Raw genomic sequence first — 15,911 nt, 5'->3', positions numbered from 1 at the left:
TTTTAGTTTCGCTGTTTTGTTTTGATATAAACACACAAATTGATATAAGCAATATTTTTCAGAATATTTTAAAAAACTAAAAACCCAATTTTAAAGACCAATAAAATACTAATAAATAAAAAATCCTGTTACAAAATATAATTGAATCTATTCGATATACACTCCTCTAAAGCTCAACAAATTCTAAATAAAGACACAGCAACAACAACAACAAAATCAACAACAACAACAACATGCTGAGTCATCATTAATAACATTGTAACGAATTTCAACATACCATAGTTAGATAAACTTATTTACATAATGTCTAATAAGGATAATATAATAAATCTACGTTGAAGTTGAATCAAACTAAACTTTGATCTAAGATTCAATAATACTTATATTATAATATTCATGCTAACATCACAATATACATGCATGTCATGAAATTGTGATCTGGTATGATTATTAGTAATAAAATATTCTAGTAGCCAAGTCTTCAAGTCGTGTCGTCAAAATTCGGAAAATTATTTTATGTTGACAGAAGAAGTGTCCAAGTATTCAAATGGATATTTATAATATTGTTTTTGTATTTATAAATGTTCGTGAGTTTACGTGTAGGTGTGAACGCGTGTTTGTGTGAGTCTGTGTACGTGTGAGTGTTTGTATGTGTGTGTATGTGTGTGTGGATGTTTGTGTGCAGGTGTTTTATTATAATTAGTATATGCATAGTGCGTTAGTGAGCGAGTGAATAACCAATAAATAATCTGATCATTGTTAAATGTTCGTACATGTAGATAATATTGAAATATTAATACTTCTCTCATCATCCCTCATTCAAACAGCGCAATAAAATAGTTCAGCATAATGCATTTGACTCTTACTGACTCTACAGCGTTGTGTTGATGTGTTCCCGTTCATGTAAATGTTTATTTCATTTATTGGCTCATTCATTCGTTTATTCATTCATTTATTCATTCATTTATTCATTCATTCATTGGTTCATTCAGTCGTTCATTCGTTTATTCGTTTATTCATTCATTCACTCGTTCGTTCGTTCGTTCGTTCGTTCATTTGTCCGTCCGTTCGTTCGTTCGTTCATTCGTTCATTCATTCATTTATTAACCGTTAAATTAATTTGTTGTCCAAAAAATTGCTTTTCCGACTAGATTTAAAAAAAATGTTATATTAAATGTGGTGCATGAACGAACGAACGAACGAACGAATAAATGAATGAAAGGACAAAAAATAAATGAATAGATAAATGAAAAATTTTGAAAATCTCATAAAATTCGAATGACGACCAAGATATCAAAAAGTTAGTAGCTACACCACCTCGTCTCATTCTTTCCTCTTCTATAGAATTAGCTATTTTAACAAACATACATCTTCTGCAAGCTACGATAAGAAATAATTTGTAGACATTGTATATTCCTGTAAAACAATTTTTTTACCAGCAGTCCTCTATCTAAATGTCTTCAGATTGCTCTTAATTTTAAATGTTACGCTAAATAAAGCTAAATCTAAAAGGAATATTAACGCACTATATTGCAGTTGAAGCGATTTTGTAGTGAGTAAAATAATTGTTGTTGTTTTATTTTAAATGTAGTAGAATAGTTTATAACAGGAGTTTCTGTCGGGTTGTTTTTGTTGGATCTATAGAGGATAGATTGGTTGAAAATCTTTAGAAATAATATCAATTCATCTGTTGCGCGAGTGTGTGTGTATGTAAATATATTGAAATGAAACAAACAAACAAGCAGAAAAACAATTAAACACACACAAACAAACAAATGATTAAAAACTGAACCACGAATAGAATAGCGAGAGGCTATTTCATTATACAATCCGATGCTCAGACTCAATCTACTTTGCATTTTTAAGATGGAAATTTGCATAGTATGTACTATTCAGTTTATAGCTATTATCATAATAAGTAATGAGTAATTTATAAGTAGTTTTTAAGTAATAATAAGTAATTCAGAAATAGTTTATGATGGGGAGTAATTTTGCACCATCTTGTCTGTAGCAAATCATCTGAAATCATTTCTTACTGATTCTGGTATGTTAAAAAGATCCTTAGGGATCAAATTTATGAAACAATATCACAACATTATCTTCACCACAACCATCATGTTTAAAATCGTCATCATCATCATCATATTCATCATCGTCATCACAACCATGATGTTTAACATCATCATCGTCGTCGTCATCATCATCATCACCCACTGCTCAGTCACGTGACCAAGAGAACAGAGAAATGCTTTGAATGGAAGTATTGATTGTATGTTTGTATGTATGTTGTTTGTACTGGTTATTATTATTATTGTTATTGTTATTATTATTATTATTAATGTTGTTTCTGCTCTCTTTGCAGCTAATGCTGCCATTATACGCTTGTTGTCATTATTGATGAGTCGCCGTCATTCTATTTGCTAATCGTGATGATGATGACGAAGATTATGATGATGAGGATGATGAAAAATGATGCTGCTGATGGTGATGGGATGGTGAGGACGGAAAAGAAGAAGAAGAAGAGGATGATGATGACGTGAAAATGATGATGATGATGGGATGTTGAGGACGGAAAAGAAGATGATGATGATGATGATGATGACGTGAAAATGATGATGATGATGGGATGTTGAGGACGGAAAAGAAGATGATGATGATGATGACGTGAAAATGATGATGATGATGTGATAGTGAAGATGATGACTAAGATGACTTAAACGATGATTGAATGATGTTAAAAATGTCGGCTGCCTTACAACAATACGACAATGGTATAGACGATGGTGACGACGATGATGATAACAAAAAGTTAGAGTTGTTATAATGATGATGATAGAAACGATGATGAGAATGATGACAATAATGACGATGACGACGATGATAACTTGATGACGACGATGGTGATAATGGTGATGAGAATAATGATAACAGATGGCAACAGAAGGATGACGAAGTGATGACGTAATTAGGAGGGTAATGACGTAACGCAAAGTGCTTGTGACAATATTTCCTAACAAGCATGAAATGCCTTTGAAAACATTGCTCGTATTATTTATGAATAATCAATTATCTTTATATGTACACATGCTTTTTTTTTGTTCTTGTCGGTATTATTGCTTTTTTTTATTATTATTATTATTGTTGTTGTTGTTATTGTTATTGTTGTTGTTGTTATTGTTATAGTAATTATTATTATTTATGTTGTTAGTGATGTCGGGATGTTATGTATAATGGTCCCATTGCATTACATTTATCTATTTGTTTATAAACATTTCAATCGTTTAATTCACGTCGTGCTATTGTTGCTGTTGTTATTGTAGTTGTTTATTGCTATTTCATTGCAGATGATGTTGTTGTTGTTGCAAATGTTGTTTTTGTTGTTGTAGTTGTCAATAACCTTTTCAACAATGAAGGTAACAAGTTGTAATCAAAATGTTAAAAGAGTAACAGTAAATAAAAACATCAATAATAATAATAATAATAATAATAATAATAATAATAATAATAATAATAATAATAATAATAATAATAATGTTGTTGTTGACGATCATGATAACGATGAAGATAATAATAATAATAATAACGCCACAATAAATAGAATAACAATAATAAACAACATAAATAATCGTTTGATACTAATATAAACATCATCATTAATAGCTTGCTATATATTCAGTTGTTACATCTTAGTTACTTATTATCATTATTATTATTATTAATTTTTATTATATTTATGAATAGCCAGTAATGAAGTTTCTAACCTTAATGAATGCTGGTTAATTACTTTTAGATCCAAATTGTAGCCGCAATCAATTAATTAAGTAATTAAATAATTAATTAACAACAATAATAATAGTATAGTAATAATTATAACTTTTAATATTTTATTTTAGTCCTGCGAGTAAATGTGATGAAGAAGATGGTCATCAAAGTTGTCACGAAAAAAATTCTGTTTTAAAATATTGGAAGATGAATGATTAGAATAAAATTAATTGGATAATTAAATAGTAATTAAGCTAACTATTTAGTTTAATTAATTATTAATTAATTATTTAATCAATGTATTTATAATTGAATTGTGTACATGTAAATTTTCGCACAAATTTACTGGCTAAAATAATTTAATTAATCCATTGACAACAAGGTAATCTGAAAATCTAGATAATAATTTCTATATCAAATACAAAATTTTTAATTAATATTAATTACTTTTAATTAATATAACCAATTAATTTTTAATTAATATTAATAGTTATTAAACAACATGAGGTGTTAACAAATGTTGATACCACCACTAAGGCTAGAGCAACCCGAAATTAGCAACACAACAATTGCAATTTTGTGTGCAAGCGAAGTACAACGACACACTCAAAGGTGTACTTTGAGTTTGCGTACAAAACGTGCAGTACCTACGTGAGTACGCATACTCATATACACACAGTTGTAGGCAAATACACCGCATACTAACATACATACATTCATACGAGATACGAATATACATACATTCGACAATTACATATTTATATTACATACACTTATACAATACGCCTACAAACATACATACGTACATGCAAACAGACATACAACATACATACTACATATAAATACAACATACAAATAAACATACACACATAAAACATACAAATGAACATACAACGAACATCATAAATACATACAACATACAAATGAACATACAACATACATACATACATACAACATACAAACGGACATACAACATACAAACGGACATACAACATACACATACAGGCACGCATTTCAGGCTTACCACCAGCAGCAAAATGTCGTTCGTCCTTGCATACGATCGTTTCATCTCAACTTTATGAATACAAAACAGAATTTTTGTATGTACACAAATGCACACACTGACGAAGACACACACACAGACACACACCTACTCTCTCACACACATAAACACAGAGAAAGAGAGAGAGAGAGAGAGAGACATTTTCACACATAAAATGGCACAAGCACCATCATCTACAAAAATATATGTATGCAAGAAATAGCATATGGTCTATAGATTTGAATGCAATCTTTTTTTAGTATGTGTGTGGAAAGTATTGCACACACACGTGTGTTTTAATGCAAAAACACACATGTGCCTTAATGTACACACACACACATGTGAATTAAAAAGTTACAAAAATTCTCCTCTTCGTCCTCACCATCATTCTCTCCATCATTATTGTCAGCCGACAGACAACTAACTGCCTTGTTGGATCATTATGCTCTTCTCAACTCTATTTTTATTACCATCATAATCATTGTTATTATTATTATTATTATTAATAGTAGTAGTAGTAGTAGTGTTTGTATTATTATTATTAGTAGTAGTAGTAGTAGAAGTAGTGGTAGTCGTAATAGTAGTAGTGGTGGTAGTAGTAGTGGTAGTGGTGGTGGTAGTAGTAGTAATTGTAAAAATTGTAGTAGTGGTGGTGGTGGTTGTAGTAGAAGCAGTATTATTACTACTAGTAGAAGTAGTAGCTTTCAATATTTTGGCAGTTTTTTCATTAGCTTAGAATCATTTTCCTCTGTTTTTTGTTTTTATACTGTTTTTATGCTACTTTTAATTTTTCCAACTTATTTTTTGTATAATTTTTGACGTATTTAAACGTTTTGCATGCAGCTCTATCAACATTTATACTTCAACGATCATGTTATCATGTTCACGCAATCACCATTTTTCGTACGTTTATAATACCAAATTATCATTTTTCATATCATTCGTATGTTCGCGTTTTGTTATTTAGCTTCATTTTACCATTTCGGTTCTTCTCGTTTCGCTATTTTTATTTTATTTTTCTCTGTTCAGTAGCCACCATTCGCATTCGCTAACGAATATTTATTGCATATGAAACTAAAATATACACCAACAAAGGAACGAACAAACGAATGAACAAACGAACAAGCGAACGAACAAACGAACGAGTAATGAACATATGCGACTATATCTTTGTATTAAAGAATGGGCGTCATAGATGAAAAAACTCCAATAAATAACATGTCAAAGCGTAATTTACTATCAAATCAACCTATCTACCTGACATTCCATTCAGTCCGAAAATCATGTATGTATTGATCAGTAGTACAATGACGATTCATTGTTACATACACATACAACATTATACAGCACAGGTACATCACAGACAAACACACAAAAACACACAGACGCCATACTATCATAGTTATATATATATATTATTTTATAGAATATGTTTTTATACTATATAGATAGACTCACTCATTTCACGTACACTGACATATACACACAGACAAACGCACATTTACGTCATTCATCTTTACGATCACTGATAAATGAACCCACACACTCGCAAGAAGAGCGCCACGCTCCGGTTTCCTAAATATTGTTCCGTGAACACACCTCTAGAAAAATGGCATCTCCATGACATATTTATGCTCACAAGCATGTGATATGAGCTAATGTTCATGTGCACACTGTTGCTATGCGATATATACACGCACACGATCGCACGTACGACCATTGTTAAAACTGTTTGTCCTTGTACACGTCCGTAAATGTTTGCGTTGTCTTTAAAAATTCTTTTATTAGAACTACGCGAACAAACAAATTCCTTCATCAAAGACGCATTTAAAATGTGTGCAAATATTTTTATATTATAAGTGTACGTGCGTGTATGCTTTGCGCTCGTTCGTTAGCGAAATGCGAGTTCAAACACACATGTGATTAGAACACACGTAAAACTGTATACGTAGAAATGCGAGGTATACCACAAACGCGAATATAAACGCCCATTGCAGGCCTGTTAGGCAACATAGTCAAGTTAAAAACAGGTAAGTGTTCATTCGAATGCATTAAATCACGCTGAAAATGCATCGCCTAAGCCAGTTTTGATCAAACATCCTGTAAAATATTCAAGCCATGGATTGATGAAGTAATTAATTATATGCACATCAAACGTTCAGCCAGGTACGTGTGCGTGCAAACGTGCGTTCACATGATGTAGCCGCGTTATATAAGCACATATATCAGGCACCTATTTTTTCAAGTAGTAGCTGAATAAGAAACACAAAAAGCTGTCGGGAGATATGATGAAATGCATTTTATTCAAAGCAATCAATTATTTTGATTTATCGTAATCATTCTTTATTTACATATAACATCACAACTACATCATCACGTACTATATGTACAAGAACTATCGGAGTCTAAAGAATTCCACGTAGAAAATATTCACATACATTATTTTGAAGTCTTTTTATCTATTATAAACATGTACATGAAAAAATAAATATATATATATATATATGTATGCACATGGACAAATATATATATAAATAAACATTCTTTCACTATATATATATATATATGTATATATATATATATATATATATGTATATATATATATATATATATATATATATATATATATATATATATATATATATATATATATATATATATATATATAGCATCTTCCCAGATTTGGAATGCGTTGCCTGCTGATCTAAAGAATTTCAACATCATGAGTCGAAATGAATTCAAAAAACGGCTAAAGACTCATTTTTTCAACATTCAACGGCGAAGAAAGTGGAGAGCGCTTCTGAAATCAACTCACAAGAGGCGCTGTACATATTCTGCAATACAATACAATATATATATATATATATACATATATATATACACACACACACACACACACACATATATATATATATATATATAGCACATATTTATAAAGATAAGGCACATTATCTGAAAATTTGCATTAAAAAGTATTATGCAATAAATGAACTAACAAAAAATAACTTGGTCATCACCAATTATTCACTAAACAGCAATCTGTGATAATCGATCAAGCAATCAAATAAATAAACTAGCAAACCAATAATCCTATCAATTCATTCAACACACACACCACACACACACACACACACACACACACACACACACACACACACACACACACACACACATACACACACACAGTAATCTAAAAACTAAATAACTGCTATGATATCGTATAGAGTGACAAGCAGCTCTCAAGCAAGTTCACTGGCAAACCAAGGCGAGAGACGGGCGCATGGGACAAGCAATTAAAAACATGAATCACCAAACCAAATAAATTAATTACAGAGATTAATTAACCTAATTAAAAATGCAGTTAACCAGATGGGTTCAAATGAATCTTCAGAGTACAAAATTTATTTTGATAATTCAAAAATTAGCGGGATCACATGACAAATATACTTCTAAATAATGAATGAAAAAATAAATAAATAAATTTATTAATTATTAACGAATTGATAAACAAAAGAATGAATCAATAAATGAATGAATCAATCACTGAACAGTTTAATCACTAGATGGCATATTTCTGAAATGCATGCCTCATTCATACCTCGGCTTCTTTAAGCAACTAACAACAGTGGTAGGGGTAGAAACTTTTGCCGCCATCACTAACGATGATAACGAGGAAAATGACGACGAAGATGTGGATGACGACATGGAGGTTGAAAGAGATGTCGTCGTCGTCGTTACCGGCTTGAGAATAATCGTTTTGGAAAAGTTTGATGATGAGGATGAAGACAATGTCGATGATGTTGACAGCGGTTGAACGATGGTGAATTTTGGCCTAGCTGGCGCGTCGTTTGAATGTTGTTGCGTTGGTACGGATAAATCCACTCGTTTGTAACCAATTGGCAGTGGTGCTAGAGAAATAGTCGGAAGGGTGATGATGGGCTTTGAGGAAAATGATGTTGTGAGTCTCAGCCTGGTAGATGATGATGCCGACGAGGAGAGTGCAGAAGAAGAAGAAGAGGAGTTAGTTGGTTGTACTGTCGTTACTCGTTCCACAATTAACACTTTTCCAGAAGATGAAGAGGAAGACAATGATGATGACGACGGTGATGACAGTGAGGATGAGGATGGCATTGTGATGATTCTGATTTTGTTGCTGCCATTAAAAATGCCGTCCTTTTTAACGAATCCATAATTGTTATTTATGCAGCTATTAGAAGCAGTAAAACTAACTGCACAGTTGGTGCTTCTAGCATTCAGTTTGCCGTTGCATGTGCTATTGTTATTGCTGTTGGTGTCATTGCTGTCTGCCTTGTTGTCATTATTTTTATTGCTGTTTGCACTTGCACTATTGTCATTTAAGTTACTACTTCTAGCATTGCAACCAACATTTGTAACGTCGCCCGTGGGACCGTTAAATAATTTATCAGTGGAAATAGTCTTTATGATACGACTGTTCTCATTTTTGTGCTCAATGTCAGCACCTCTGTTATCATTTTTATTACTAGATGATGAAACCAGATCGTTGTCGTTATCATTATCAGCAATTCTAACAGCAGTTTCAGCAGACGAGTTGACCTGTTTGTCAATTAAGTTGCTGTATCTCTTGTCGTCATGTTTACTATTGTAAGAAGCACTGGAAACGTTGTTGCTACCAGCGTTGGAACCGTTGAGGGTGGGTGTTCTTTCTTTGTGCTGGCACATGCCGGCAATACAGGTGTGGCCGAAAGATTCTGCCACCTTGTGCTCAACTAAGTAGTACATGTATTCGTTGAAGAGGAGGTTGATGAGGTGGAACGAACCAAAACTGGCAGCACTTCGAAGGGTCAGGTCTCTGATTATCAAGGAGCTAGCAGAAGGGGGAAAGAGATGTGAGGTAATGAGTGAATCATGAAGAAATAGAGTTATAACGGAAAACAAATGTTTCCTTATACTCATGAAATGTAAATAGTGAAAAAGTGGAAAAAATCATTGGCATTAAAATGTGCAACTAAAATATAAGAACTATCACCTGTAGTATGACCATTTAAGCAAAAATTGATCAGCAGATGATGAAAAATCAGAACTGTTGAGAGTTGCAGTGGAGCCGAGGAAGCGATCGACAACATCCTTCAACCAGGAAGCCCAATCTTCGAGTGCTGCCTGCTGCTGAAGGACGAGTTTAAAGTCAGCCAGCAGATCTGTGATCGTTGTGTCTTCACAATGGCACACCACTGATGCTTGGTCCTGCACGTTGTGCCATGTGTACAATGCAATTAATTGCTATTTGTAAGCCTTAATGTTAACGTCAACAGCTCTCATGATGTTGAATGTGATGGTGAATAGGTGACAAAAATATCGTTAGAAGAGGCAATGATAATGAGTGAAGATTATAAACAATTTGAAACCTGCACATTGTCAAAGTCAATTCTGTTTATGTCAGCCAGCATCTGGTTGATCTGCACTTGATTGAGCAGGACAGCACGAGCTGCCTGGGCCAAGTGATTCAGTGATGTGTACCTACGAAGTATCTGAGCCAGTGCACAGGCGGCTTGCATCTGGAGGTGTTAACATGTTGAATTGTCAAAAACAAACGACGCCACTGAAAATAACATTTGAAACTAAGCCTAGGTAATAATGCAATACACAAACAAACAAGCAAACAGCAAAGCAAACTACAGTGATATGATCTCACCTTAATATTTAATATCTCTTGTGGAACACCTGATAGTGCATTCTTCATCCATCCTTCCATGTGTTTTGCGAAGTTTCTAATGCTCTGTGTCAGAGAACCTGTCAGTCGTGTTGGAATGAGGAATGGAAGTGACTATTCATTTGAAAAAAAAACAACGAAATAATTTTATAAAATAAAAAATACTAATGTGAAATTATGAATAGAAATCTGCCTGACATGGTATAGGCTTGAGGACATCAGGAAGAAGGACGTGGACCACTGCTTGATAGAGAATGTGTTCAGCGTGCCTGATGAACTGCTGAATTCGCCTGTGTTGGCAGATGCTGTAGAACATCTCTTTTGACAGCTGACATTTTGATTTATCACCGGTTGGCCTATAATAAGAATGAACATGTCAACATTGTAAACGAATATTTATGAGTAGGATTTTAATAAATTAATTTAATTATTTTATAAAATAAATTAATAAATTAATTTAATAAATAATAATTTAATAAATTTTCTTGAATTTAATTTGAAGGTTTCGAATGTATTGTATGCTTTGCTGATTTTAAAGGTGTGGCTAGAAACCTAATCAAATCTTTGCATCTCATAGTCATTTAATTGTTGGACAGAAAAGAGACATCCATCCATCCATCCATCCATCCATCCATCCATCCATCCATCCATCCATCCATCCATCCATCCATCCATCCATCAATCAATCAATCAATCAATCAATCAATCAATCAATCAATCAATCAATCAATCAATCAATCAATCAATCAATCAACTAACATATCACCATCATTTTCATTCTCATCTTGCTTCAGATTTTTCCAAAAACTGATCCACAGGGCCTCTATCTTTGAGAACTGAAGTTTTGATACCAACTTCATGAAGTACTGCAATGAATTAATTATTTAATTAATTCATTCATTCATTAAGAATTAATAATTGGCAAATTATTTTGTAACATTTATAAATATTATATAATAGACGAGCATTATATGTTTATAAACTATAAAAAAAAACACGTCTATCTTAAAAAAAATAATAAAAGAACACACACACACACACACACACACATATATATATATATATATACATATATATATATATATATATATATATGTATATATATATATATATATATATATACATACATTTGCACACAAGTACACAGCATAAATGTACAATGATTTTTATAAGCCAACCTTGCAATGATTTTTGAAGAGTGAGACAAAGGTTGAAATATTATCCAGTGTGCAACCGTCAGGCAAATCCTCAAGTTGAATATCTAAAGGTTCGAAGTGGGTGGCCCTGTCAGGAACTGCTCCTAAAAAGTCCTGATTATTCTGAGTTAAATTAGTGGCACTGTTGTTGCAGCTGCTGTTGTTGTTGCCCTCAGCCATACTGTCGTTTGTGCTATCCATCTCATCACTAATGTTCTGATGGTGAGGAGGCATGCTTGGATGGTGTTGGCGACGATGGCGAAGGTGCTCCATTTTTAAACCTCTGTAAAAGCCAAACGCGATTTGTCAATCATTGTACTACGCTTACATTTCTAACGTGAATATTAACGAATACAACTGCAATTAACAATACATTAATACTCTTCATTGTAGTGAAACCTGCAGAATCAACGACAGTACAAACATGTTGAATTTAATTTACCCTATAACAGCTTCCTTAGAAATACAGCCATGCAAAAAAAATAATTTATAAATAAATAATGGCAAAAGCAACATAATCATTAAAAAAAAACAAATAGAAATCAGGCAAACACCTTCGTAATAAGAAACGCTGATGATGACTGCCCAATGAAAATGTTGATGCTGGAGATGGGTGAGTCCGCATGGAAACATACCTATCATCAAAGTCCCTCAACGATGAGGTCGGCTTTATCCTAATTCCATAGTAATGGTACTGGGAATGCCCTCTGCAATAAAAAACATTGCTAGTTCATCTTTTCAATGAGTTATTTGCCTAAAAGCATGTGCAAGGATTAAATAAGTGTGAATGCACATAAGCTGTAGTAGCTAAAAACTTTGATGATGACATTCTTACAACAATAAATTCAAAATGATTGTACGTATGTATGTTTAAAAACCCCACAAATATTTGAAAAAAATGTAAATTATTCAAGGCAGAAGCATTGTTATTAAACAATCCCAGAGCTAAAATTTAAAAAATGGGGAGGATATAAGCAACTGGCATGCTCAAAACCAACCTAGTTCCTAGTCGACGAGTCCTCAGACCTGGAAAAATGGATCTGATCAACTTTCCAAATGATGCAGGATTCATGGGGTCCAAATTGCATTGTTCGCAGTGAGCTTGGTAGTTTATGTAGAGGGAGCTGCGTGGCAGGCTGACACCTTCTGTCTGTTCGTAGTTATCTCGTAACCATTGTACCTTCATAGATACATATTAAAAATGTATTTGTGTTCATAGTAGTTGTGTTCATAGTATTTTGTGGTGTGTTGGGTTTTGTGAAATCTACTAGAGGATATAAGTTATTCCACAAAAAAGAAATAAATGTCAGATAATAATGAAAAAATAATACAGAAAAACAGAAACCGATGCAGGAGCAGCTCTGATAGTGGAAGGTAGTGAACTGGGGGAGAGGTCATCAACTAATGCTTTCTCTTCGACTATGAACATCTCACCTCCATTGCTTATTACCTGAAAATGTTGTTTACAAATAATTTTTTGATTACTTCTGAAAGAAAAACTGTTATTTCCAGAAAGTAGTTAGAACTAGTAGAAATAGAAAAAACAAAGGAAAGAATAAATTGAAATTAAAAAAATACCTTAGTACTTTCTATAAAATTGGAAAAACATTTATTTGAAAATAACACATTAATTGACTAACATGAGAATTAGATGGTGATTCGTAGTACATCTCATTAGAGACTGTAGCATACATTCCTGGCTGTACCACCTCATAATCTGGGTAAGCCTGCAAACTGGAGATTTGATTGAGAAATTCAATTTTGGTAAAAATGCATAATGCTTAGCACTGGCTAGGATAATACAGTACAAACTTTAAACATTGTTTTTAAATCATTAAGTTTAATAAAACAAAATTAAAAAAACAAAATAATCTAACAGATGTGGCTGCTGTTGGTACATCACATGATTCTGCTGCTGTTGTTGCTGCAAAGGTAGCAAGACATCACGATTGCTACTGCCATCTGAAAATCGCAAGTTTATAACATAAAAGAAATCAGTGCATTGTATTTACTAATAACTTGTATAAGAATGTGATCTGAACTGGCTTACCATTAACAACATATTGCCGTTCTTCATAATCTTCATGCGAGGTATAAACGCTGTGAGTCAACTTTTAATGAAAAGTTAAATCACTAGAACAATTTATACAACAATATTTAATATCATGCTTTAATTTTATCAAAAAAATGTAGTTGAGCCAAAATAAGCAAATAAAATTTCAAAATATAAGATTATGACGAACCTGATTGTGACTTGGCATTGCATTTACCACTGAAAGGCTTTCTCTTGTGCTCATACTGATTTGAGAATTTGATCATTAAATGCCAGAAAATCAGGTAAAATATCTTCCTAGATAAACACTTGCTTCTGTTTTGAAAACAATTTTATTATGAATGAACTAACTTTAACCATGAGATGCATGAAATGAATTCAAACAAAACAAAATCTAAAAATTTTCTATTTCAAGTGTTTTAATAATCTTGTTACTCAGCTTATTTATCATTATTGTTGTTGTGTTTAAAAAAAAATGATGATCACTAAAAAACCTAAAATGCGTGATCATCATCCCAATACAAAATCAAAACAATCCTTAATTAATAATTCCTTATCAATTTTGAATTTGAAGATAAATTTAATTTAATTAAACGCTATTAGGCGAATAACTCATGGAAATCAAAAATAAACAAACGAGCAATAAAAAGTTTATAAAGAAATTCGGTTGACTGGCAACGCAACCTCTCGAACAGCTCATCGCCATGGTTTTTTAGTAGTAGATGCAATTAGGTGCTAGGTTAGCGTTAGGCAAAACTTCATCGAGAACGTTGAAAATTTCAAAAACAAAAATTTTGAGTTTTAAAAATTAAAAAATTAAAATTTTTGTAAAAAATAAATTTGAAAAATAATATAATTACTTGTTGAAAAAAAGAGAAATTGATCACCAACGAAACCGTGGCTATGGCTGCCCTCTCTACGGCAACAGTTGCCAGACGGTAATGAGGTTTCACGTGACCTTTGGCTAAATGTTATTACGCTTTGTTAACAAAAAATAATTCTTTTAACAATACGTTTTTAACTTTTACCGATGACTTACAAATGAAAAAAATTGTATAATTAGTAATAAAATAATATTTTAATGTAAAAATTTTAAATTTATATTTAAAATAGACATTTCGGCAGCCTTTGAACTATAAAGCATTATTTAGCCTAGCACGACAAAGGTTAAAATGTGATATCTTTGTAGATATGAACATTCTTCGATCTAGTTTTACATTTTAATTAAACTTTTAATTATATTTTTGACATTAAATCACTAAAATATCGAGACATGAGATATTTATGGTCCTAAACTTTATTTTAGAGAATCTCAACACTTTAAGCAATACAGATTCCATGCAGAGGAACAAAAAAACTTCATATTCATCGATTGTGCAAGGTGTCTGTTTGATGTATGAGAACATGATTTGATCTCTGGATGTGGAATGATTTAGAAACTTCAAAAAATTTTTATCAAACATTTTTCAGTTGTAAGATGGAGATGTTTCTCGTCATTGACACGTGCTGCAAATGAATCTGAAATGAGATGGCTTGTAAATCATTCATTCCATGGCCACATCATTTTAGTCAGCTGCAGCTTCGGTAACAATTATAAACATGAATTTACATGCTGTTTTAACATGTGCATTGTGCAATCCTTTGGGCATATCCGTCGATTTCGGTCAACAATAATTTTTGCATATTTCATTTTCAGAAATGTCATTTAAACGACATTCGAAATTATTACAACTAGAAAGGTTACATAAATCTAATGAAAAAAAACTACCAGCTTGATTCACTCTATCAGCCACAAATTCAAAAAAATCGAACTATAGTGTGAGTTCAGTAATACATAATAACTATTCGATAGATTCAAGATACTATATATCAAAAAGGTTGTTTTAGATTTATAGTATCTCGATTCAAGATACTATTCATCAAAACGTAGTTTTTGATATAATATAGTACTATATACTTATCTTGATTCAAGTCGATTCAAGATTGATTGGTTTGTTTGATATGTTTTTGATTTGTTTGGGTTGAATGGTTTGATTTGTTAGGATCGGTTCGGATAGTTGATTGGTTTGTTTGTTTGTTTGTTGATTGGTATCTTGAAACATGATAATTATATCACAACGGTCATTAATTTTTCCCTCACACCATGACTACTACATATTTTATTAGTTG

General features: G+C 32.2%; 1 protein-coding gene across 1 annotated transcript; it reads right to left on the bottom strand.

Moving 5' to 3' along the window:
- Positions 1–9,502: 9,502 nt before the first annotated feature.
- Positions 9,503–12,875, bottom strand: HELRODRAFT_70386 (hypothetical protein; the record flags this gene model as incomplete). Its single annotated transcript, XM_009031881.1, has 9 exons — positions 9,503–9,650; positions 9,813–10,027; positions 10,189–10,338; positions 10,476–10,573; positions 10,692–10,849; positions 11,253–11,359; positions 11,672–11,972; positions 12,325–12,396; positions 12,688–12,875. Coding segments are annotated over 9 exons (1,437 nt in total), but the record flags the coding sequence as incomplete, so codon positions are not given.
- Positions 12,876–15,911: the final 3,036 nt, after the last annotated feature.

Source organism: Helobdella robusta (assembly GCF_000326865.2).
Source record: "Helobdella robusta unplaced genomic scaffold HELROscaffold_8, whole genome shotgun sequence".
NCBI classification, from domain to species: domain Eukaryota; kingdom Metazoa; phylum Annelida; class Clitellata; order Rhynchobdellida; family Glossiphoniidae; genus Helobdella; species Helobdella robusta.
This window is presented reverse-complemented; position numbering and strand designations above follow the sequence as displayed.